Genomic DNA, 26525 nt, shown 5'->3' with positions numbered 1-26525 from the left:
TTTGGATACCGAAGTTTTATTATGTAATGAACTGCTCAATTAATCACACTACAGTTGGAAGCCGTACCCTGTGGCCTGCCTTTGGCTGCTGTAACACTTTGTCCTTTTACTACCAATGGTCAGCAGTACTGGACACAGATTGAGAAGCACAGGAAAAATTCATATTGGGAATTTGATGGAGAAGTAGGTAGGTGTCAGCAGAGAGCTGGAAAGCAACAGTTGTCCTTTGCCAGCTATTGTACTGACAGAAGAAGGGCAGCGACAGGGTGGCAGAAGCGTATGAGTCTGGAAAATGTAGTTTGGGCCAGTGCTGGAGACCTGCTGGCTGGATTGGTGCTTCTGGTACACAGTGTGGTTGTAGCAAGGAAGGGGAGTTTCCTGGAACAGGCCAAGGTTGCGGTTGTGTCCTTGGTCAAGCAGAAGATGAGCTGGCACTGTCTCTACTGGGAAGGAGTGGTAACTGTGGGATGGTTAAATGCCGGCGTCCACTCTAAAGAAGCAGACTGTCGTGCTCCATGCGTGACAGCGCGTGTCTCGTTGCCTTTGCATCAAGTCGTGCAAACGGTTCAAGCTTGTACTGTGTATATGGTCTAGACCTTGGACAGAATTATTCTCCATGTCTGGTTTTTCTCCTCTCTGGAAAGTATATGAAAGCTTAGTATGTACGTTGGGTGAAGGGTGGTGGGAGCTGGGCCCTGCTATGAAACAGAGACCACCCTAACTTGACATGAAGGTGCACCTAATTCTGCATTTAGCTATACCGGTGTTATTTACAATAGCTGGGAGATTTGCTAGAGATGGATCAGGTCTGTTGAAAGCCCAGGAACAGGTCTTAGATGAATTTTTGCCATCTCTGTGCTTTTTATGGTGAATGCATGATACTAGTGACCACAAGTGACAGCTGTGAGAATGCGTGTCCTGCCGTGACTGGATTTGAAATCCTGGGTGGGCTGCTTTGGAGCTTTGCTGACACCAGATACTCTTTCCAGTGTATGCACCTCTGGCCAAGCCCTCCTTTACACTGACAACGTTTAACGTGTTTAGACCCTCTCACTGCTGTCCATCTGGTTGGGGAACTGTGACGGTGCGGGATGTTACAGCCTGCAGCTGGCCACACCTTTGGTTTGGACTGCGACAGTGCCCCTGTCTCTCTGTCTATCAGCATGCTGCTTGCCCTCAGCAGTGCAGGAAGAGCCAGAAGTAACTGGATAAAACAAAACCTGGTGGCCAAGGTTGTCAACGTGAAAACGCCAAACTACCTACCCCTGCTCTCGGTCTCCACTGTGTCACTGGAAAGCTGTAAGTGGTCAAAACTGAATAGGATGAGTTGCTCTGTTCCTTGGTTTGAAGGAGCTCAAGAGAATTCATGTTTATTCTCACTGTATGCTTGTGGCTAAATATGCTCTCTCCTCTTTCTTCTGTAATCCTAGATATGTACCGCAGCAGTACTTTGATTTGGACTTCTGAGTGTCTGATTGGGTTATGCTGGCTGTTTTTTTCTTTCAAAACTTCTAGCATAGCTGTTTATACAGATGGCAATAAAATGAGAAGGAAAACAATTCCTAAGAACGTCCCTGGAAAACTGTGTTCTTACCCTGAATTAATAACTTATCATGAATGAAAACTATTTTGCAGGTCTGCAAAGCTCATTCCTCTGCAGGGGAATGAGGATCAGTATGCACAAAACCTGAAACAATCAATCAGTGGTAAGGGTTAGGCGACACCAGCAAACTGAGGCTAATGCAAACACTGTTCAAGACATATGTATCTTGTACAGATTGTGGTTATTAGCTGCTTGAAGAAAGGCTTTGGGAAGGGTAACTTGAGCACTTCAGGCTGCATTTACCTCTGTGGAAGGTGTTCACACTGTTGGAATGTGGGTTTTGTGTAAGAATTTGTGTCAGTTTGGTACAGATTAGGAAAAAGGTCTAACCTGAAAAATTCCTAACAAAAACTGGGAGAAACTTGGTGCATTTCCCACTGCCAGTGGTCTGCTGTTGAACTGAAATGAGCAGTAACCCCTGATTGCTGAGCTCTTGCCATGGAAGTCTCTTCTTTTGGAGATGTCACTTTTTGCACATAGTTCTTCTCACTCCGCTTTGTTTTCTTGAACTTGAAAACAGAACAAATACTAGATCATCTGCGGCCCCAGGAACTGGTGTGAATGAAGAATCTTTACACTGTGACTGGGCATATTTGGAATTGTAAACAAGAGTCCCAGAACTTGAATCTGAATTGAGGTTGGAGAATGTACTCTTTCCCCATTGAAGGACCATTTAGTTAATGGTTCTGGTTCAAATGTCGTCTTGAATTAGAAACTGAGATTTGAATTTTGAAGTTAGACTCCCGGATCTAATGCCAAGCACTGCAAATGATTGGGTTTCATATGCAGGTTTCCAGTTCTCAGTGTTTATCTTCTTAAAATAATGTAGCTCCCTTCCCTCTTTAAAGCAAGTTGCCTGGAAAATTATAACTGCAGAACATCAAATAGCATTTTATTTTAGTAGGAGGCTTATTTCAAAGTGATTCAGCACTCAGTTTGCCCTATAGAAATCACCAGGTTTAGTTACAGCAGACCAGTTATTGACAGGCAACTGAAAATGATTACTTTTATTAAAATGGACGTGTGCAGCTTTCTGATAAGTTAACACATCAGTGACAGAAGAAAATATCTACATGTTGTATTAACGTACCCATTGTTTTTATGTTCACATGTTAAGCACGAATATTTGTGTACTGTTTTCTTTTTGATTCAGGAGAGTGCTCTTTTGTTGAGTGGTAGGATAATATACATGAAGATTTGGATATGAAAGTGCATTAAGGGCTAGTGATAAAAGCATTTGGGTTACAATCGTTCTGTACCAAATATGGCTCAACTTGAAATATGTACTGTGGAAGAAAGTTTATAAATTTATTTTGGCTCAAGTGGACAGTTTTTATGAATGCTTCCATTTTATGACTGTGGATACAAGTAAAAGAAATCCATACAGTCTTTCTTTTCTGTAGATTGACAACCTGCTTCCCAAAAGGAATGGCCTGAAATACATGTTAACTGTGTGTTGTATTTGGAAATGTTGATTCTGGTATTTAGAAGCTGTTTGTTAGATAACATAGCGTATATGGAAAATGCGGTCTTTGGTAGCTACCTGTTCTCTGTCACAAGGGTTGGTACTGAAAGCAATGGTCTATTCTATTTATTGACTTGTATTTCATGACTTTTTTATTTATTTCTTGTATTCTAATTAAATGCTATGGTAAGTGAAATTATATTTAAAAATTGTTTTAGAACTGCCTGTGTACTGGTAGATTTTTATATGTGAAATTGCACCTTTTTAAACCAACCAACCCCAACCCTAAATACCTCTCCAAAGCCGTGCCAAATGACGACAGGGAAGGTCTGTGGATGTTGAGTATGTTGTGAATTGTGTGTTACCTCTGTCTGGGTTAGTCCGGAGCTGAACGCTGTCCTGGGGCTTTTGACACGTGGTCCGGGGTTAGGGCCGGCAGAGGAGCTCTCAGCAGCCTGGCTCCCAGTGCAGTGCTCTGGTTTCTGGGCACTGTGGCATGCTGGATCCTGGCTGGGGACCTACATTCTTTCATGGAGTGTAACTGCTCCAATTCACCTAAACTCACGTATTGAGAAAATGGCAGAACTGAAAATAAGATGTTAGGGCCCCTGCCAGCTCCCTAGGCTGGGCCTAGGGCCAGCAGGGCGAGATGCCTGCTTAAGCAGAGCTGCAGAACCTGTGTGCTGGGGTCCAGGCGGAGTACACACAGGCTTGCTTCGTGTTCTTGAGCTGGGAGCTTGGGAGCTGCCTTCTGCTCCCCAGTCAGGGCTTGAAGACCGTCTAAATGCTCAGCCAAGATCGGCCGTCGAGGCAGCCGCATCCTGGAAGCTAAGCTGGTCTCTCTGTCTCTTGCTCCCCGTCACCTTTTGTGCAAAAGCCGCATCCCCCTGGTTAGAGGGAGCCCCACAGAGGGAACCTGGCACACAGCAAGCAGGAGAGCCCTTCCGAGGGTCCTGCTTCCTTCAGCTCCTGAGCACCGACATCCACACCTGCAGCAACTGGGTCGCTACTGGCAGGTGGGGCTGGAAAGTCAGACCGCACCTCAGCTTACAAAATTTAAATGATCTCTACTTGGTGAAGTTAGATACTCTGGCTATCGCCTGATTCATTAGGCATCAAAATCCCTTGGGAGGGTAGAGGGGAAATCATGACAGCAATGCATCTGCTATAGTGGCTGTTCCTTATTTGTCTGGGTAGAATGATGCGACCTGAGCTCCTCTACCAGCACGTAGGACATAGTGTTTATTTTAAGAAAGACTTAGTTATTTTTGTTCTATTTAATGCCTTGAGTATTTATTTCCCTCTCATTTCCACCCCCAACCTGTTCAATAAATAAAATCTGTCCTATGTGAAATCACTGACATGTTTATTTAAATTGAGGTTCTTTTTCAGGGCAGGATTTTACAGACCATATAAAGCATAAAATGTTCTGATCTTCCCCCGCCCCCCAGTAAATACAGTTCTTTCCTCCTTCTTCTGTTCCCACTTTTGTATTTCAAATTGTTTCTCAGCGTGGCTTAAAAAACTTGGTAATCTGAATAATTACAAAAGGATCAGATAAAATACCAGTTAAGGAAGGGGAGAAGGTTCAACCACTGTTCAAAAGATGTTAGTTCCTTCCTATTCAGATGTCTCTTCCACGCAGTCTCACCTATGAACTCCATTACTCACCTTTCACTAGGTACAGGAGTGCAGTCATATTTCATTTATATCCTTTCTCTTGGCTTTGAATTTTTGTAGCTATTTACAGAAACACAAGAATGGTGACTCAAGCTACTTACTTAATCTTTAATGTCTCAAAAACAACCCACTCTTGTTATTTTGGCCACATGAATTATCTTTGGAGGCTTAAAAACTGCAATAATTAACTGACTTGTACAAATACTGATGTGTGTAAGGTGAAGACTACAGAAACAGAAGTGAAATCAGACTTTGTGCACCGTCTTCTCTGTGCTGTTGCACACTCTAACTCAGCTACACTTTCCGGTGGAAGTTGGATTCAAGGACAGCAACCACCGCTGTTTAGTATTTTTTCTTCTCTAGGTTTGCATGAACAATCTTTGGGCCTGATGACTCATTAACAGCTATGTTAAATAACTAACATGAGGTGACTGTGGTGACTTCCGTCTCCAACCTTTGCCACTGATGATCTGTGACTTGTTCCTAATGTGAAATTACCGTGACACATAAATATTTTGTCAGTCTCTTGTACGTTGAAGCGCTTGCCAAGCGCTCTCTCTGCTGGAGCCGACCTGGCCTTTGAGCCCGATTACGGTCATGGTGTGGTGGGTAAAGAAGTGGTATGGCCACCACCGCACAGTACAGCCATCCCCTGTTTACAGCCTGTGCCAAAGCAGCTCTGCACTTGGAAACAACCATTACTACTGCTGATCTGACCCTGGTGATGTGTTCCGTGAATCCAGCACCCTGTACTATTCCCTCTTGTGCGGAGCATACAGCTACTCTGCCCGTGTTTATTGTACGCTGATATACTCACGTTGCTTTCCCTTGTGCAACAGATTTCCCCCCAGCAGCGGTATCTGAACGTGCTCAGTTAAAGCTTTTCTGTTCTCATGCTACCCAGCTAGGATTGCTGAGCAGGAACTGCTCAGCGCTTTGCTTCGTTCCTTTCTTCTGCTGATGTCTTTAGTGCATGTGTTCAAATTCTTCATCCTGCAGCCAGTGGTGTGGGCCTCTTCACATCCAAGCTCCAGCCACTGAACACCAAACTGACCTCTGGTACATGGATTTATTTCTTACTCTACCGAAGGGAAAAACTGAAAGACATAGCGAAGTCTGCACCTTCCACACATAGTGCAGAATACATTTCTATTCTGCATTCACCTCAAAAATTGAAAAAATATAACGATGAAGATAAACCTGTAAGACTATGCAGCTATTGCTGTGTTAAAAGAAGGCCGAACAGCCCTTAAAGTGATAGTCTGGGGAAGAAAAGGTGTGTAGCATCTAGGAAAAAAGCAAACCAGTTTTCTCATAAATGGGTTTTAACTGTCTTTGGGTTTACTTTTTTTAGCTTACTAAACAAAGGGGATGTACACTATAAACTAGATGAACTAAACCATCTCTAAGGTGACCACTAATATCAATGGTAGGCTGTGCTTCTTGTGATGGACTGATTCTCTGGAATATAAGTAAAAGTTAGCTTACATTAATATAAAAATGTAAAAAAAACCCCAAAACTTGCTGCTTCAAAGAATCTCAAAGAAGCAAGACTGCTACCACAGTCTTGGTTCCGATCACTTGCACATTATGAAACAGTCTTTACGTACAGATTCATACTGCTTTTAACCCAACATGGACCCAGGAACTGGATAAATAATATATAGAGTGGCTGCTTCTGACTGAATGGATCTCTTCAGTATTTCTCATGGAATAGGTATGGCAAGTGAGGCTCAAGGACAGCGTCCTCACGCAGCCCACTACAGTGCTGCAATGTGTGAGAGCCAGCTTCTTAACCAAGCAGCTGTAATGATTTACCTACACTGGACCTCTGCCTTAACCTTGTTCCTGGAACAGTTTCATGTGAAACACTCCTTAGAAACAAAGGGTCGGCATTATTATTACAGAAAATTTCAACCCAGATGGCTAATGTTTGCCAAAGTTCTGACACAGAACAGAAAAATCTGGTCTCAAAAGGGAAAGTGATAATCATCTTTACTGGGGATTGTACTGGAATACACGCTCAGAGAGAAGCTGCTTTAGAAAGCCTTCCGTCTAGTCAGAACATAGAGACACATTCTTGTCGTGCAAAACTACCCTTCCTGTCTTAAAAACTAATGTGTGAGTGAACTTTATTTTAAAGGAATAAGCAACATGCTCAAAAAACAGGTCTTGTTACTTCTCACTAAATGAGAGGGAATTTAAAAAAAGCCTCACCAGTATCTTGTTTTGGTTTTTTTAATGACTAAGTGTAACAAAACCAAGCAACCATGAGCAAGATAATTGCACATGTACATTCACTAACTTCTGATGTGTTAGTCTACAACAAAATTGTGTGAATTGACCTCAATACTTGTGCCCTCCTTAATCTTCCTCACCCTCTCACATGAAAGATTCATATACAGTGCAGCTCTGAGCCACTGCTCAAAGTCAGTAGAAATATTTTTGTTACCTTCAGTAGGAACAGTAGGAAATGTAATAGGCCAGGCATTGAAATGAAAGACTTCTCTGGCCTCTGTTTTAACTTTCTATACCTCAGTGTTTGCTTTCATTGACCAGAGTAACTTTCCTGACTATCAGATTAATATTTTTTTTTTACTAGCAGCAATCCTCTGAGAGTTCACATATTTTTCCTTTTGACATGACTGCTTATTTCAAAGGCTGTTACTTGATTCAGATGTAAGATTTATATGATCCAAGATGTGCAACTTAAATTCATAATCTAATCATTTAATTTGATAGTGCAAATACAAACCTGGCAATTAAGCAGACCAAAAAAATTTTCTTACAGGACAACCCTGTTCAATCCTTACTATTTCAGAAGCACTCGTTGGTAAATCCTATTCAAAAAACACATTATCTGTTTAGTGTTAATAGATTGATCCCATGAAGGAGAACAAATTTTTATAATTCATTGTGTTGAAGACCTTGAGAGATTCTGCTGGATAAGTCTTGCAAGTGCTTCTTTACCTAGCAGGAAAATAAAACATATTAAATAAATTTTAGTAAGAAAGACAATGAAATTATCAATATCATGTATTCAGATTTTGCTATCAGTATATGTGACAACAGGAAGAGCAGAGACCAGGGAGATTTCAGGCATTTTAGAATTAGGTCTATAAAAAACAATTACACGTATCCTGTACTAAACATGGAGCACAGGCATGCCTTAAACTCCCTGTCTGGAAGTAATTCAAATTGCATGAAAAGCAGCGCTGGATAATCTACACACCCTCTACTACTGAGTTAAGCTTTCAACATGTATGTAATGTACACTGGACTTATACAGACCTTATATCCTAGTTCTTTTGTCTTTTCTTCCAGCATAGCATATTTCTCTTTGTTTCTGTTCAGATGATCCTTATCTCCAGTTCCCTCTACATGTTTCAGTTTCTGGTGTGAAATCTCTAATTGTTTCTGATAATGATGGTGTTTTTCAATTTTTGCTTCAAAGTGTTTCAGCTCCTCCTACGAGAACAAATACACACAGCTTCACAGGATTTTCTTTCTTTCCAAGGCTTCCTCTCTCTTTTCTTGTCAAGACATCCCTAATGCTATTTTACTAAGTCAAGCACAGAAAGCTTTTTCAGTTCCCTGCTTCTTAAGCATGTCCAGACAATACACTATCATCACTACCCAGACACCCAATCTTGAAGGCAGGTGCTGAAAACGTCCCATTGCAGAGTCCTCAAAAGGAGACTGTGAGGTACTAGGAGAAGATAGCAGTGAATACCAAATAAAAGTTTATACATAAGAATAGTGGACTGAGGGGAAGGAGACAATTTTTAAGAGAAGCCTCTTTTCAAAATCAGGTCCTGGATTTGCTGTTTTCTGCTCAAACTTAAAAGTTTTCTAGGTTTGCAGTCTGCTATGATCAATCTGGAATAGGATCAATTAATTAACAAACAAAAAGCCCTCTCAGTTTGCCTTATAGACAGTGGCCAGTGGCGTTCAGGAACATATCAGAGACAGTCCTCAGATAACCTGGTACAATGCAAGGGGGACCAAAGAATGAGTAATGTCTCTACCCACCAAAGCATGCTCTTGTTTTGCTACTTGAAGGCAGTAAATTCAGTTTCTCTGTGTCTTAGGACACGTCCTCTGTGAAGAGGATATGAACAGTTCAAACTGTTATGCCACTTCTGGCAGCAGTTCTATGCATTACACCCAGAAAAACTCAAGACAAATCCTACAGTGAAAACCCAGTTTGACAGAGCCCGCTTAATTTTGGTCACTGGTGTGTTTCAGTCCTGGTGACTGACAAAATTCCTCTCATTTCAAGACAATTGAAAAATATAAAAAAATCCATCACTGTAATAGATCTTCAATTTTTAAAGGAAAGGGGTTTTGTTTTCAACATTTCTGTCAAGAAAATAGCTTCCTTTTGTTGTAGAACATTCCAGTCTGTTTTACATAATCCGTTCAGGACCTTAGTTTGGGGTTTTACTGCTCTGACAAATTATTTTAGCTGCTCCTCTCAGATGATGTACCAGCAGAGCAGCACTTGCGTCCTTCATTATGAAACCCTTATGAAGGTTGGTACTGTGGCCAGTCAGGAGAAGACAAAACTTCAGCTGCTCAAACAAGGCTGAATGGAGTCAGCATGACTTCTTTAATTCTGCTTTCATGAACTCTTTACACAGGCAGATGTTTCACCGTGATTCTTACTGTCTTACTTTTGTTAGGATGTCCCAGCATTCACAGTAACAAGACAGGTTTGGTCTTGTGAAGAGGGTTTGCAGGAATGAAGATTACTACTAAAACATTAAAATTAGTAAGCAGATATGTGTTCTTGCTTACGGAATTGGGTTCTCCTTTTTCACTGGGGCAGATATGAAGGCCAAATTTACCTCTCATGCAATTGTACAGTCCTGACGAAAATGTCCCACTGAGGTCAGAAGAAGCCTTGTTGCAGACTTCAGGGGGCTTTCCTCTGACACCCTTAAAAGCAGGGCCACTGAAATCAGTGTAATTAAAATGTTTTCTTCATAAAAGAATCGGGCTGCAGGCAAGTTAAAAGAAATAAGATGGATATTTGATATCTAAGAGTGACAGGTTTCAATCCCTGCCCCAGGCAGTTAAAACTCTCTGATTACCTTATCCAGAAAAGAAGCTCAAGGTGTCCCTAGCCACGTCTTGGAGGGCAAGACAACATCGTAAATACATGCAACTCCATGAAGAAGCCCTGAAGAGTTGTTTCTCCAGGCTATCAATCAAAATCTATTCTGACAAACTGGCAGAGTTAGATGAAAAAAACCCCAAACGAACATTTCCTCAATGTAATTTGAATTAAATAAAACCAGTGTGAACCCCACAGGAATTAATTTCTCTAATATTTCCTTGAAAAGTGGTCTTTATCAGGGTACTTTTGGGTCAGTTCAACACAGCTCCAACAGCGGAAGTCAGAAGTGCAAGAGGTGGGCATGAGAGGGAAATTGTTGGATATATAGAGTACACTGCTTCCCAAAGAAGTAATTACATTAAGACATTGGGTAAGAGAGGTAAATCTGGTGTACTGGAAACAAACAAGCAGGGCCTGATCTTTCAGAGATTTAAAATATGCAACACTTGCTTTCACAGGATTCAGAATTTTAATTTTGCTGATGATAACAGAACTATGCGTATGATTAGTTACATACATGTTTATATATTTGAAATATTAAGAAAGAAACATGACTCTCTTTTATGGTGTCTGAAGAGCAATACAGAAGTGGCTGCACTGAGAGTAACATCAACTGTTTTCTTTATGTGGGAAAATATCTTTCCATAAGAGCTCTAACTGGAATTTCACTTACCCGAAAAGATTCAAGTTCTTTCTCAGTGAAATTAGCAGATTTGGCCATGTCCCACAGATCAATCACTCTCGGTTCTTCAAATTCTAAACAAACAAATACCACTAAATGAAAATCTGGACACAATACTTTTATGCCCAGCTGCTATGAAAGATGGGCATGCTTTCTCACATACATACACACAGATATATTAAGCACTGCATTACTAATAGGTCTATTTAGATGAAAATGGAGAGAAAAATCCAAGTACTTAACTTAAAACTATAGTATTGCTGTAGCAAGTATTTTTTAAAAAGTAAAAGGAACTCTAGGAACTGAATAATGGCATTGCTTACCCTGCATGTTGTCTCACTTACCTGCCCTACTGGGGCCGAAGGCGTAATATCCCTCCTCATGCGGGCATGGAAGACAGAACTATCCTCTTTACAGGTTGCCCCTATCCTTTCATTAGGCTTCTAGTGTTGGCTTCTAAATAGAACAGCCTGGCTGTATCTCTTCAGCCCATTGTGGTCACACCATATACTGTGATACTGTGACTACAACTTATTACTAGCCCCCTGATTCTTAATTTTTTTAAAATGAAATTAATCCCAAATAAGCACAAAAACCATTGTATCATACCACTGGTCGTGTCATATCCTTGGTGACTGACTTTACGCAAACGTTCAAACCCCTGATTGATGCTTCTTAGCTTTTCTTTGAGTTCTCTGTGTTTGTTATGCAAGATTTCCTCTTTCACCAGGTTCTCTTCAGATGGGTTGATAACATTTTTGTGGATATCTGTTGAAGGAGAAAGTGTTATTGATTGTGGGCCAAATCCTGATAGGTCAAAAGCTCTAGAAATCCCCCAAATGTGAGGTGAATAAAAGATGATAAGTTCTTAGCATTTGAGCTGAGTGTAAATAAAGCACCAACACCATACTTTAAGAAGCAGTAATTCTGTTTGCAGGTCAATATTAAGATCAATACCATTCAGTGCTCTGGAGGGTGATATTACAGAAATGCCTTTTAACTACTACTGGCCACCAGCTGAGATATTAGTAAGGAAACATTCTGATTTTCCTAGGTTAGCAATATCCCAAGGAAATGGGATAGGGACGGTTGATGAGTCCTGTGCGCTCTTCCCTGGGCATTTCATGAACCAATCAGGACATCTGATGTTGGAATGACTTCCAGCAGCTTCCAGCTTGGACTTTACAATGCAAACATCAAACTGCCTATAAGCTTTAGAATATTTTGGCTCTAGCAATTTTAGCTAGGATTAGTACAGCAAGCTGGATTCAGATCCTTGATGCTTCAAAACACCCCAGGCTCATTGCCAAAGATATTCAAGTATATCCTCTTGGGCTCCCAGCTGGTGAGATAAAACATGCATGTTCTGCAGACTTTAGGACCACATTTTGCAGCAGTGGATCTATGCTTGCTGCATAATTTCCAGTAAACTACTATGGCCATCATTGCTAATCTGATGGTATCTTCCCTGCTTGAAATGCAGGCAGAATCAGAAAACTGAAATGGCAACACATTCATTAGCTGGCAAGATTTTTGGCAGCTAATGCAGAACTAAACCCAGCAAGTATCTGGAAATGTCAGCATCTGCAAGCAGTTCTGACAGAAATGTCAGACTTTAGGAGTTTCAAAGAAACTTGGAAACAATGGAGGCGATGGGCAGAGAAAAGAGTTGTACTGATCTTGAAACATCAGAGAAATGTTCAGGCACCTTCTGTTCTGCTCACGGTCTCCAGCAGAATATTGTATTCACGAATCTTTTCTTTGTGATGCTTAAATTCTCGCCAAAGCTTATCCAACTCCTCATTAGAGAACTTCCCAGAGGTCTTGGCCTGAAAGAAACATGAGCTCATTATGCTTTCCAGGCCAAGTGCTTTTAAGTGCACTCAACTGCCAAATCTTCTCCCCACTTCCCACTGCATTTAGAAAGTTATTAAGTCCAACTTTTCCTTATGATCTTTTGTTTTAAATCCCTTTATATTAGCGTGAGGTCAGGATTTAGGCATCGACGGATATGGTGGCTTTAATCATATCGAAAGGAAGTTTCCTTCAGACTTTAAAAGCTAGACTTGCTATGGACTACCCAGTGAAAAGCGTCTGTCATTTCTATTCCATGGGAAACAATTTAATACAGAAATAAGGGCCATGCAGCTCCACATGCAACTGTAAGGGGACTGTCTGCATGAAGAATACAGCCTGATACCAAGCACAGTCTTTACTTAATCTTACTCTACTGGCAAGTGAAGATTTTATCACTGCTGTGCACTTGCTCTGCAGTGATTTGTTCCTCACTGGACTACTTTTTAGCAATTAGGGAAGCACTGGTCAGACAGCTGGAGCACTACCCACAAATCTGGCGACTTATTTGCTGCAATGCATGATCAAAAGCGAGTGTTTTTGATACCTATTCAGCCCAAACTCTTTTTTTGCTTAGGGAATATTTCTATCTAATGCACTTTACTGTTCCCCAAAGCACATGACATCATGTTCCTTGCCAGAGCTGTATCTAATTACAGTAACATTTTAAAACCCAGCAAATCTTTTTCTCTGCTTTACCACCACTGCTCTAGACTGGTGTAAGATTTCTCTGCTTTACCTGAGTACCTGTTTTTTAAAACCTGAGTTATTTAATTTTTGAAGATTATGACTTTGCCAGTTTTAACTGCCCAGACTGACAGTACACCTTCTATTTTTTATGCATTAATGCAAATCCTGGAAATATTCACTTGAATACCAGGTTGGGAAAGTCCTTATTCAACACTCCCCACTATACATTTCACTTTTACACAGTCTATGAAATGGTTCTATTTTAAATGCATCCTTTTAAAAAAGCCCAGAAACTACAATAAGAAAACCAGGAAGAACACCACAGGTATACTACCACACAGTGTAACAGTCACACAAAGGGAAATCTGTTTCTCCTCGGTGGACCCAGAACCCTACCCTCCATGCAGACTGATGTGGGGGTTGTCTTTGGCAAAGAGAACCTGCCACACCTGGTGACCTGGATATAGGTGGGATGCCCTCAGGGCACAAAGATGTGAGCTACAGAGCACAGCAGCTTGGCCACTACTTAGAAACAGAGTAGTAAAGCTATTCAATTCCAAGTCTGGGGGCTCTCAGAAGACACAGAGAATAGTTCAATGAAGAAACACTGATTTCTTTCTCTGGTTCCTGGAAGGAAACCTTACTCACCTTGCTCCATAATTTTTCCAGTCTTGGATCATCTAGTGTATCACTTTCTGTACCGTCTTTAATGTAGTTGGTATCAACTAGTTGAGAGTCCTTCTTTCCATTCATTCCATATTTAGTCATAATGACTGCAAGGGAATAGAAGAAAGAGAAATATTAGAACTAACTATGGGTGTATGGAAGATGAGAGATTGGCTACATCCTTGACTGGCTGAGCTGGATTTTGCAGGTGACAGTGCAAAAGCTAACAGTTTAAGACACAGACCTCCCATGTTTAATGACCTCTTCTGAAAACATCAAGAACAAAGGAATCTGTTAGCCTCCTGCAGCTCCCTACTAACCTCCAAAGACCTCTTGTGTGCTCAGTGTCTGGAAAGACAACCTGTTATTTAATGGTTCAAAAACAAACACAGGTGTCTAACCATGCATGTGTCTGATGCAAAGTTTAAACTCCTTCTGCAAAGATATATCTTACCATTTAAGTTACATCTAAGTTTGGCTTCTTTCAAAGATATACTTTACCATTTAAGTTGCGTCTCAGTTTGGCTTCTTTCTCTCCATCTTCATCTAGCCCTTCAGCCTTCAGTTTTTTCCAGCTTAGCTCATCCTTTTCTTGTATTTTTAGATCACTGTGCAACTCTGCCAGTTTCACAGCAGAGAGCTGAAGCTAACAAGAAGAAAGAAAGGTTTGTATTCAGTTATGTGGAGTCATCTCGTGCTGCAGTGTTACCTCAGAAGCCAGTATAGAGGCGTAGCCAGTATAGCACAGCATTTTTTTCTTTTACTGTAATGCTATGTATCCATCTGAATTTAAGGGCCTTAAGGTATGAGCCACTACATATATAATATCTCTTGCCTATGTACACGGCTATGCCCCCCAGCATGCTAGTGTTAACAGGGAGTGATCATGTAGCCTTCTCTCTCAGCTTTTCAGCTACTTGGACAACAGCGAAATTATGTAAGGGTTAAAAGTTTGTGTCTTTCTTTGGTGTTCCTTCAAGTAATATTTAAATGGGATTTTTCCCCCACTTTTAACGGGACCGCCTTCTAAAAATTATTCTACCTTAAAAATGTCCAGTACCCGTAACAAAGAATATAAAAAAAATAAAATTGATTATATCAATTCAGTTTCACTAATTTACAAAAGGCAGTGATGACCAAATCTCTCAAACATGTCATTGTCACCACATGTGCTTTCTTGTGGACCACCCTCCACTAGTTATATTGAGTCAGTAAATTTTATTTGTCAGTATGGTTTTGCACACTACCAGGACACTGAGGATGGCCTTGCAGGTCAAAGAGCCACCTCATCAGTAATTTTTACTATGATCAAAGTGCAAAATTTTCTAAGATTACTTCTTAACATGGTTTATGTGCATTAAAAACATACAAAACCTAGAGGTATTCCTGTCCCACGTAACAGAACAAAAAGATAAGATATTGAGGCTGAAGCTATGAAAAAAAAAAATAATTAAGATTTAAATGAATGATAGGTCAGCTTGAAACTTTGTGAAATACAGAGAAAACAGGAACAGAGACAATGACTAACATGCAGTTGGCTAAGCAGCACTGCTCTAAGTTGAGCCTGAACTTCTGAACTTGCAGATTTTAGACACTTCAGTTTAAAACAGAGAAATGTAACAAATCATATTAATGCTTCTGAACTTCTTTTGTGTGTGTATGCATGCATGTTAATAACAACAAGGTGAGGTAAGGAAAAGCCCAAAGAGAGGAGATCAAAAAACATGAGCAGTGTGACTTCCAATACAGTTCTGCCTGAGCTGTCCGAGTCCTACCTCCAACCACTGAGCAGCTAGCTCCTGGGAGCTCAGATCCAGCTCTGAACCACCTGGGCTTTTATGTCCTAGGACAAGCTTATTTGCTGAAAGGGGGGGTGTGTGTGTGTGTGTGAAGGGTGTCATTAAAATCAGATTACAGATTATAAAAATTCTCATTTTCAGTGAGGAAGCAGTATGTTTAATAAACACAGACTCAGAACTCAGTATTATTTTTAAACATCAGAATGATACTGAAAAGATTAAGCCATTCATTTGAGTGTCAGAAGGTTATTTGACAGTAACTAGGAAAAATGTCATTACTTTGAGCTAATGCACTAAATTCCTATTGACAGGAATTCAGGAACCTATGCAGGTTATTGTTTCTGTTTTCAGCTTAGGCTGTGCTATTAATTAGTCTTGTGCTACTGAATATAATTATTTTAATTTTTAAACTAAGTTTTTTCCTGTATCTTGCACTTGGCTTACTGACATAATTTACTAAAATCTAGAGTAGTTAGAATCACAGGTAAATATAAAATGTATAGAACACATTAAAACTTCTGATCCCTCTAATATTAAAGCAAAGGAGCATCCCTATTGTCTTCTTCACTATCTACTTTTGGGGAACCGCTTGATAAAAGCTAAGCACTTAGAAGGAATCACTTTATTTACGATTTTTAGTATGTGCTAAAGTCAAAAAACCTTAATCATGTACTTATTTGCTTTTCTGGAGCAGGATGACCTGGACAGCCAGAGTGTCACTGCAGCAGTGGTTCCAAGTAACAATGCATTGCTCAGCAAGAATTACGCCCTGGTGCTTCAGGAGGAAGACTGAGTGAAAAGTTTGCTATAAATTGTGAAGGAAATGACAATTATCTCAGTAGTTCTGTACTCTTATGTTAGCATTCAAGTAGTGTGGGCTTAATATGCAGTTAGGCTGAACAAATCCAGGAAAAAAAATCACTGGCAATAACTTAGATAACAATTAATGCAGCTCCTAACTACTGCAAAACTAGGAAAATACAAACTTTTAAATGTATGACTTTATCATCAGAGACACACTATTGTATAAAAGATTACACAATGCAGCTTCTGTTAGATACTCTCTGCAGTTAGTGCTATCTCATAAACACATACAGTTTTGTGTTTTCTAAAAGTTCCAGAGAAGAATATCAGAAGTTCTAAACATAAAATTTGGAGACATCTCATCATCAATCAAACTTTTTAAACTCTTAATAAAAACTAACGAACTACATTAAGCCCATTGTTCCTTAAGGGAAAAAAGAAAGATTCTATTCAAACTTCTCCCAATTCCAATAATATTTTTCTGATTCTCATTATAATTTAGTATAAAACTCAAGTAACTGTCCTTTTAAACATTATAAATCCTTTGAAACCTGTTGGAAGCCACTTGCCTGTCCCATTTATATAACACAGAAGTGAATACATAGGCTAATTTAAAGTATATAGTTCAAGAACTGCTTCCTTCAAAGTGATCTCATGTGATCTCTCAGGACACTGAATGACAACAGGTAAAAAATGTCAACAGGTAAGACTCCACATCACTTTACTAACATCAGTCATATGTTGCAATAACTAACTAGAAGCAGAGCTGAAAAGCTAAGTTTAATGATTAAATAACAAAGCCCCAAGTGCCTTACGCTCATTCCTTATTCCTCATTCCTTATGCTGCCTGGACATTAACATCCAAGATAGGTACCTGGCAATTCTGGGAACAAGCACTGGAAGTCTGTGAAACATTACAACAATTAAGTAATTTGCTGTTCGCCTGGCTACAATCATTACCTGCAATATCATTACCTACACCCTGAGAGGAAAGGGTTCTTTACTACACATTTTCTACGCATAACATGCCCTAGATTCTGGAGCCCACTGCTGCTTTGGGATGGCCAGGAAGCCCAGATAATAAGCGATGCTAGAACTACACCAATGGCAACAACCACAGCACAGTGGATTGTTAAGACTAGCAGGCCGAACCACATACCTCGTGAAACCTACATAATATTTGTCATTGGTTCAAATAACTACAGAATTAGGGTCTGACTAAGAAGAACTCTTGTATTAAAATAACTTTCTAGAGTTTTTATATAAAACATGTACCTACGAAAAGAGATGCTGGAGAAAGATCAAACCCTCCTTCCCTCCCTCCCTTCCTCGGGGAAACAGGAAGGAATTCTAGCTTGCCAGCTCCTGATTCCCACTAAGGAACATATTGGGGCTTTCTGAAGGGCTGCTCATCCAGCTGTGTGTTGCAATGCTGAACTGCAGTATCTATCTATGTCAAAACAAAGGAGTTCCTTATTTTCGGTACTATCTCCACCACTACCAAAATGAAGGAAAGAGTTCAGCATTGGCACACACAAATATTTCAAAGCAGGTCTAAAACACAGGCATAGTTTTCCTCTTATTTCAGACCTTGCCCAGACATACTGAAAAAATACTTTCTAGAACACAGGCTGGGTGTCAATTGTACTCACAAGTGAAATTTAGATGGTGGCAAATTTAGTTCAAGTAGTTGTTGCCTCTTTAAAATCTGGCTCACACATATAGAATTTACTAAAGCTTAGCTCTTTACTCTGACAGAGTTAACTTCATTTTACATTTTAGCATCTTAACGTAGATGATGTAAAGCATCTCAAATTCGAATTCCAGAAGATCCAGGTATGAAAATGAAAAAACACTGTAACTGGAAAAATAAGAGGAAACTAACAATACTATATAGTTTATTTCTAGCCTCTGTGTTGTTTCTTTTTCAGCTGTCAGTTCACAGCTGGAGTTTCATTATCACACACTGCCCTATCTCCCATCCCATCCTTCTCCCATTGAAGGAAGGAGTATTTTTGATACCTTCTTTTGGCACGCTGGGAGGCAGCACTATGGCAGGGGTTCTATTTTTTGAATAAACCCAGGGATGTCCTGCCTCTAATTCAATAGTTTAGGCTGGGGAACATCTATCCTGGATACAGGAAATCCAGAATTAATATTAACTACATTCCTTGTCTTAAAGAACCGAACCTTTACCAGCCATGATCCTAACTTCCATGCTCCACAATATTTAGGGGATGAATATGGGTGTGCAGTGCGCTCCTCCCCTCCTGTTGGAGCTGTTCTGCTTAGCTGTAATTAAATATTTCCACTGTAATTAAATATTTTGACAGTTTTTCACTTTAATTAAGTGTTTTTTTAGCTCAGAGTGAGAGGAACTCAAGTATCACTGTCAAAATTAAGGCTGTCATCTGGGAATGGTGCTACCCACTTGCTGGTCCTCCTGCACGCGACTACATCACTTGGTGTAAATGAAGGTGACATAACCACCAAGGTGGAGGGTTTCTTACTCTCCTGTGCAGTATGCTCCTGCCCTGTGCAAAGTAGGAGCTAAGGCCACCTCCTTCAGACAGATGAGAGCACCACACCCCTTAACAAAAGGGCTGCAGCATTCAACCAGCGAGTGCAGGAGCCAGCCTCAGATCCTCCATGGTACCAGAGGGACTTCACTCTCTCTTCCACTTCCTGGGCATGTGGTTTAACTGCTGGATGTAAACATGGGAAGATCAACACTTCCCACGACACAGATACATATGGCAGAAGAGGGGAAGGAGACACCACCTGAGAGAAGACCTTACACAGCACCGCTGTTCCCTGCCGCCTGGGACACCCCCAGGGAGCGGGGCTGTGTGGGTCCCGCTCTGAGCTGCCAGTCAGGGGCAGCCAGGCCTGAAAACCGAACAAAAGCCCAGAGGCCCAGCATCAAGCCGGGGCCTGTCGAGGCGATGCCGGGCCGGACAGCCTCCGTTTCTCCTCACATACGAGTCCCCCGCTCCAACCGCCGCCCGCGCCGCCCCTCCCGCCGCACGCCATCCCCTGAGGCGGCTGACAGGGAAGCAGTGTCCGGGCCAAGCCCGACCCTGGGTCCCCCGCAGAGCGCCGCCATCGTCCCCGCTCCTCCCGCGCCGCCGCACTCACCCGCTGCGCCTTCTCCCAGACCTGGTTCAGCCTCACCACCCGGAACTCCCCCGTCTCCCGCCGCTTGGCGCCGGCGGTCGCCAAGCCCTCATTAGCCTCCCGGGAGTACTTGCTGGCCTGGACGCCAGCGGCAAGGAGGAGCGCTGCACCGAGAGCCGCTAGAGCCCCCGGCGCCGCCATGTCGCGCTGGGCGGGGAACTACAAGTCCCGAGATGCCGTGCGGCTTCCCGCCCTCAGGTCCCCGGGCGGGCGGTCGCTGAGGTGCGGGCTCCGCGCCCTCCTGGGAGAGGGGAAGGGGTGTTTGTGTAGGAAAACAGGCTGAAAATCCAGTTTAGGTCGAAAATCTGGTGTCTGGTTTGGGTAGCGTGAGAAGAATTAGGTTTGGGCTGTTTCTCTCCAAGCGGCTTCGTGTCGTTCTCCGGAGTGTTTGCTTCACAAAATGTGGAAATACGCTGAATGCTAGAGATTTTGTGAGTGGTTTTTTTCGCAGCCGGCAGTAACTACAGGGAATGCTCTCCTGCACGCTGTCTGTCCTTCAGCAAGGGGTTGCTGTCAGCTCTGCGAGGAAGAGGGGACACGATGGGTCTAAACACCACCCCTTTGATCAAACAAAGTTTTCAGATGTTAGCACGGTGTTCAAGAGTATACAGAAAAAGAAAAGGCAGCTCAGGAAGGGGTGGAAGGCAAGAATGGGGACCAGTTCCCCAGTACTCCCTATGAGGGGAAGAAGGACTCTGTCCTTTGGAGGTGGTGGTGGAGGACACCTCTGCCCAGGACAGTATATAGGGTTTGATGGTGTGGGGAGAAGGAGGATTGTGAGAAATGTTATCACAAGTAGATTGGGTTGTTACTGAGGGGTGGACTATGGGAATGGCCCTGAGGTCGGTAGTGCGTGCTGAGAGTGCGGCTCTTGGGCAGGAGCGCCCAGTTCTGCATGGCACCAACCTCCCTTCGCAGTGCTTCCTCCTCAGGGAGGCAGCCAAGAAGTGCAGTAGGCAATGGGAAATCTTTGGAGGGGATTAAGTCAAACAGTATTAAGAAAAAAACCATGATGCTGTGAAAATGCCCAATAGTTAATCCAGGGTTGGTGTATATCCCCCACAGTTTTTCAAAAAAATATGCTAACATTGAATGCTGCTATGAAAGAAGTGCAGGAGATACAGAGCACACTCCATGTGGGTATTTCTGAGGGGAAGGCAGTGAAGAAAACTGTTCCTTCTCTTGTGTTCTTGTTGAATCCTCTTCTGCACACTGCAAAGCTTGTGTTGTACGGGGTGTTTGGCATAGCTGGGCATTTCTGTGTTGAGTTTGTTTAGCAAGTTAGCAGTGTGGTTACTGTCCTTAGCCTAGCTGGTGGTGGAGGCAAAAGTTCACTTCATAAATTCCTTTCAGATCTCATATGTCACATTGAGCAAATTAAAGCGTAGCTGTGTAGTACTGTCAACATCAAGCCTTCACGCGTTATAAATCAGTCCTATGAAAACAAATAAATTGCCTAAACTATAATGAGATTTCTGAAAACTATGCCTTGGAGAGGATTTTTACTGGACTCTCATTTTTGCCTTGTAAGCAATATAAACATCTTGCCTTTTCTCTTCCACATTTTCCTAAGTCAATGCAGAGATTCTCAGTCATATGAACCTAGAAGCTGTGGCTACAAGTCTAAATTACAGAAGCAGGCAAAGGTACTGCAGTATACGTTGCATTGAAGAGCAATTGAAGTGAGCATTGAAGTACACATTGAAGTAAAGCGAAATGATGGTGAGAAAAGAAACCCATCAGCCTTACCCAAATCTTGCAGAGCTCTCCACATCAATTTTAGGATTTAGAACTTGTTTTAGTCTCATTATTACAGTGTATATATGTATTGTTGAGTCATTTTGGAACAGATGGTTTCGTCTTGTCTGTCATTTGAAGTATTGGTTGAGTTTTCAGGCGCTCTGCAAATAAATTCAACCTCCATGCTATATAAACTCTTGCAGGTTCCCACTCTTTTTCTTGTATTGAGCGTGGTTGTGCCTAGCTTTATGCATTTGTTTGCTTGAGTTTTTGAGCTACACTGGGAAAATTTTTAGAAATAAGTGAGGGATGGAAAACCATTAGTTTGTTTATGCTGGTTTGTTGGATCTCATTCTCCAGCACCCTTACATCTGTGTCAAGTGACCACTGCTTGGTATTGTTCTGTATGTCCTGGCTCAAGTGCTCCACTCCCACAAGTAAAAAGCCAAAATAACGCTATGGACTTCTGTGTAGAGACATTAGATTTATGTTGGTGTTGATGAGGCCAAACTCATCATAAAGCGCACCTTAGTGTAAGTAAGAAACATGCAGTGGGAGGTAATGGGAAATCAACTCCATTGTTTCCCTTTCCTGTGCACTTCAGGTCAAATTCTCCCTTCATTTTTCTCTAGCAGAGTTGAAAAGTGCTCAGCTGAATCCCTGGGACTGTGCCAAAACTAATATAAGCAGTGGAAGTGTTAAGCTATTGCAGACTCTATTGTTTGCATTGTTCCAGAGGGCTGTAGCTGAGTTGATGGACCATGGCTTTTTCTGTATTCATTCTTTATTATGCTTATTAAAAAAAGAAACTTTAACAAAACATGATGTAAATCACATTCAGAAGTCTGTCTTCTGCCCTCTGCTCACTTGAAAAACGAAATTAGAGAAATTTGGAATGAGGATGACATTGCAAAGCAGTAAAAAGATCAGAGAAAGTCAGAAGAAAATCTAATGGCACTTATGGAACAGTGCAGGGTTCCTGGTAGAATACAAGAGAGGAGGACTTTGAAGCTTATATTCAGAGGCTTGAATGTGATTTACATTATATTCTGAGTACAGAGTCAGGAGATCTTTTCCTTTAAGAGTCAATGTAAGAGCTGGACCAGCTGCTTCTGGCTTCTTCAGTTTTACCAGAACCAGTTAACCATTGAATTTGCACCTTCATGTATTCTATATACACCTAAATTTTTTGAGAGTGCTAGAAACTGCCCAGCATTTCAAATGCTCTGTTGCAGAGCTCTGGAAAAGAGAGCAGTTGCTGCCTTTCTCATCTCCATCTTCTATCCTAGCAATATGGTGTTGTGGTTTAACCCCAGCCGGCAACTAAGCACCACGCAGCTGCTCACTCACTCCCCCGCACTGGGATGGGGGAGAGAGTCAGAAGGGTAACAGTGAGAAAACTCGTGGGCAGTTTAATGGATAAAGCAAAAGCCACACGCACAAGCAAAGCAAACCAAGGAATTCATTCACCACTTCCCATGGCAGGCAGGTGTCCAGCCATCTCCAGGAAAGCAGGGCTCCATTGCACCTAATGGTGACTTGGGAAGACAAATGCCATCACTTTGAATGTCCCCGCCTTCCTTCTTCTTACCCCAGCTTTATCTGCTGAGCATGACGTCCTATGGTCTGGAATATCCCTTTGGGCAGTTTGGGTCAGCTGTCCCAGCTGTGTCACCTCCCAACTCCTTGTGCTTCCCCAGCCTCCTCGCTGGTGGGGAGGTGTGAGAAGCAGAAAAGGCCATGGCTCTGTATAAGCACTTCTCAGCGATCATGAAAACATCTCTGGATTATCAATACTGTTTTCAGCACAAATCCAAAACATATCCTCATACTAGCTACTATGAAGAAAATTAACTCTATCACAGCCAAAGCCAGCACATATGGTCTGCAGGCTGAGCCTAGCCAGCCAAAATGCAGGGCAGGTAGGATAAGCGTGGTGGGTTTGCAAGGGTGCTGCTGGCTTTGTCCAAATATGCTCCCACTCAGCCTCCCGAGGACCATGCTGAGGGTGTACTGGAGTGATGTCTGTGAACCTTTCACAAACAATAACCTTAGCCAAAAGTTTCCCCCAGCTAGAAAGTGACGTGTTAGATGTTTCCCAGGGTGCCTTTCCCTTCCTTCTGGGAAACCACAGATATCTCTGTGTAGTAACATGGAGTAACAAGTTTTAGGATTTTTCCAATGCCCTGCTCCTACCCAAACTAAATTTTAGCACAGAACACTGTTGCATATCTTTTATTCCATCCATGTAAGACTGGCAAGGTGAAATATAAAATCTTTTTATGACCCTCAGTCCTCTTTGTAATGAATGATTTTCTTAATACTCGAGCATTGGTAAAATTCCAACCAAAACCATCTCCTCTTCCCAACCACAACCCTCATCCCATGTATGAAAAAACAGTTCTACAGGCAGTGGGCTAACCTTTCTACCTTTCATTTTTCAAATCCTGGTCCTTATTCTAGCTGTGCCAAGAACAGCATGCAGGTGAATCAAATCTGTGTCAAAGTTTTAGGAGAGCTGCTTGCTCTTCCTGTCCAGTTCTTTCATATTTCCTCTGTATGGCTCACTATCCTATAACAAATGCACTTCAACCTTTCATTCTCCAAAATCTAGCCCAAATCTTAACTTTGATAATATCCAGGTCACTAGGAGACATACCTCTCCCAAAGTACTTCTGCATCTTTGTCCCACTGCACTTCATCTTTCAAAGCCCAGTTTGATCCGTAATAAACTGACCTACCTAAGTCTTTGCGGAAAGTTCTCCTTCTCCAAACCCTAATCCCAGTTGTTCTCCCAGCCAGAATATAACCTAAGACAGGTTTATCTATATTAAAACCCATATTGTTTCCAACTAGCTCCCTCATTCTACTTGTCTGTGCAGCTTGCGGTAAACATTCTTTAGGTCTCTACTTCCAGAAGTGTAAACCTAACCATAACAATAACACTGTAAAGAAACAGACTGTAGTTGTATTTTGCAGAAATACCCCCCCCCAACCTAATTTCTCTTCTAAGCCATGTTTCTCACTCTGCTTCTCCAAAGCCAGTGCTTAAGAGTTTCTAAGTTGTAATGTACGTTGAGTCATAGAATTCTACAGTCCTAGAATGGTTTGGCTTGGAAGGGACCTTCAAGTGAAGGAGTTGGCTGGGTGTGGGGATGTTGGTTTGGTTGAAGACCGTCTGATCCCCCAGTGTTTGAGGCAAACACGTCACTGAGCTGGTGGCAGAAGCCCAGCGGGGCTGCCCAGCCTGTGGGTTTGTGACTCAGCTTAGCACATGCTGTGCAGGGAGGGCCCCAAGAAATGGGCAACCCTCAGGCGAGATGCTGGCATCACCCCACAGGGACATCTGGGTCATGCTGAGGAGCAGGAGCTGAGCACAGCCTGGGGAGGGAGAAGTACCATGGGAGCTGCTTTGGGGCTGAGGCTGCCCTGCCCAGGGGGAAGCAGTGAAACCAGGGCATGGGTGCTGGGTGCACACAGGGTTTCAAGGAAAGAAAATGAGTGCATCATACTGGGGAAATTATGTCAGGATCCCCCAGTGTTGCTGAGCTGGAGAAGGCAAGGAAACTGCAGAAGGGGAAGCGCTGGCCATGGGGCTGTGACTTTCAGATTCAAGAGAGAATAAGCCTTATGAGGAGCAGCTGAGGGAACTGGGATTGTTAGTCTGGAGAAAAGGAGGCTGAGGGGAGACCTTGTCGCTCTCTACGACCACCTGAAAGGAGGTTGTAGCAAGGTGGGTGTTGGTCTCTTTTCCCAATTAACAAGTGACAGGACGAGAGGAAATGGCCTCAAGTTGCACTGTTTAGGGGAGGTTTAGATTGGATATTAGGAAAAATTTCTTCATCAAAAGGGTTGTCAAGCATTGGAACAGGCTGCCCAGGGAAGTGGTTGAGTCACCATTCCTGGAGGTATTTAGAAGACGTGGTGTTTAGGGACATGGTTTAGTGGTGGACTTGGTAGTGTTAGGTTAACAGTTGGACTTGATGATCTTAAGGGTCTTTTCCAACCTAAATGATTCTATGATTTATTCTATAACCTTCATGGTGCTGCGGGGGCTGAGGGAACCACGAGCAGGGCTGGAGCTGGGGTGGCTACAGGGCTCTCCCCTGCATGATGCTCGGCCCCTGCTGCCACTGCCCTCCTTTTATCCCCCCAGAGTTTCAAGGAGAGAAAAGGAGTGCATCATACTAAGGAAATTATGTCAGGATTACCCAGTTTTGCTGAGGTGGAGAAGGCAAAGAAACCGCGGAAGGGGAAGTGCTGGCCACAGGGCTGTGACTTTCAGATTCCATTTGGGTGCCCAGCAGGGACTGGCCAGAGCCTGAACCCCTGTGACACCAAGCCTGCAGCTGCTGCAGTGACCCCACCAGCCAAGAGCCAAGCTGAGGCACAAAGCTCCATAACCAGAGCCTTGAGGAAAATCAGGGCAAGGCCAGAAAAATGAAAAAAAAAGAGGAAGCAGCAAGTTTTGCAACTTTCTTTTGAAGTGTGCACTGTTGGGGGTGTTTAGGAATTACCCTCTGGGACTGCAAATGCTACCCCTTTTCAGTCATGCTATGATCTCCTCGAGGTTTCATCTGCAAGGCTGCAGTGAGCTGATCTCAGTGGGCGCCAGCAGAATCCTCTCCTCCCTCTAGCTCCTAATCTTAATGCCCTCTCCTCCCTAACACCAGTGTATTTGCTTCTTTTGGGCTAAGCCAGTAGAGAGCGCCTAAATTGGATGAAGTGATCCTGCTTGGGAAGAAGTAGGCAAGCAGTAATTGGAACAACTTGAATGTCAAGAGGCTGCAGACCATAGCCCAAACAAAATTCCTTAGACCTCGCTCTGGGGATGGGGAGGGTGTCAGGCCAGGCTGCAGCCTGAGACCACCGCTCTAGCCCTGGAGCAGGACAACAGAGTTCAGTCATACAGTTGTAGAATCTTAGAATGGCTGGGGTTGGAAGGGACCTTAAAGATCATCTATTCCAACCCCCTGCCATGGGCAGGGACACCTTCCACTACACCAGGTTGCTCAAAGCCCCATCCAACCTGGCCTTGAACACTTCCAGGGAGGCGGCATCCACAGCTTCTCTGGGCAACCTGTGCCAGTGTCTCACCACCCTCCCAGTAAAGAATTTCTTCTTAATATCTACTTTAAATCTACCCTCTTTCAGTTTGAAACCATTACCCCTCATCCTGTCACTACACTCCCTGATCAAGAGTTCCTCCCCATCTTTCCTGTAGGCCCCCTTTAGGTACTGGA

At 42.6% G+C, this 26525-nt stretch overlaps 1 protein-coding gene across 2 annotated transcripts; it reads right to left on the bottom strand.

Annotated features, from left to right (window-relative positions):
- Positions 1-6537: 6537 nt before the first annotated feature.
- On the bottom strand, positions 6538-19727 carry LRPAP1 (low density lipoprotein receptor-related protein associated protein 1). Of its 2 annotated transcripts, XM_010583511.1 has the most exons (8): positions 19504-19727; positions 14264-14408; positions 13745-13869; positions 12261-12381; positions 11162-11320; positions 10544-10626; positions 8040-8216; positions 6538-7718 (listed from the first exon to the last, which is right to left on the bottom strand). In XM_010583511.1, exons 1-8 carry the CDS (start codon positions 19681-19683, stop codon positions 7653-7655), a joined length of 1056 nt encoding a protein of 351 aa, XP_010581813.1. In that variant the 5' UTR covers positions 19684-19727; the 3' UTR covers positions 6538-7652. The 2 variants fall into 2 exon arrangements, with proteins under 2 accessions (XP_010581813.1, XP_010581814.1); XM_010583512.1 differs by lacking the exon at positions 8040-8216.
- Between the last annotated feature and the right edge of the window lie 6798 nt (positions 19728-26525).

This window comes from Haliaeetus leucocephalus, unplaced genomic scaffold (genome assembly GCF_000737465.1).
Source record: "Haliaeetus leucocephalus isolate CR32 unplaced genomic scaffold, Haliaeetus_leucocephalus-4.0 Scaffold906, whole genome shotgun sequence".
Classification (NCBI taxonomy): Eukaryota; Metazoa; Chordata; class Aves; order Accipitriformes; family Accipitridae; genus Haliaeetus; species Haliaeetus leucocephalus.
This window is presented reverse-complemented; position numbering and strand designations above follow the sequence as displayed.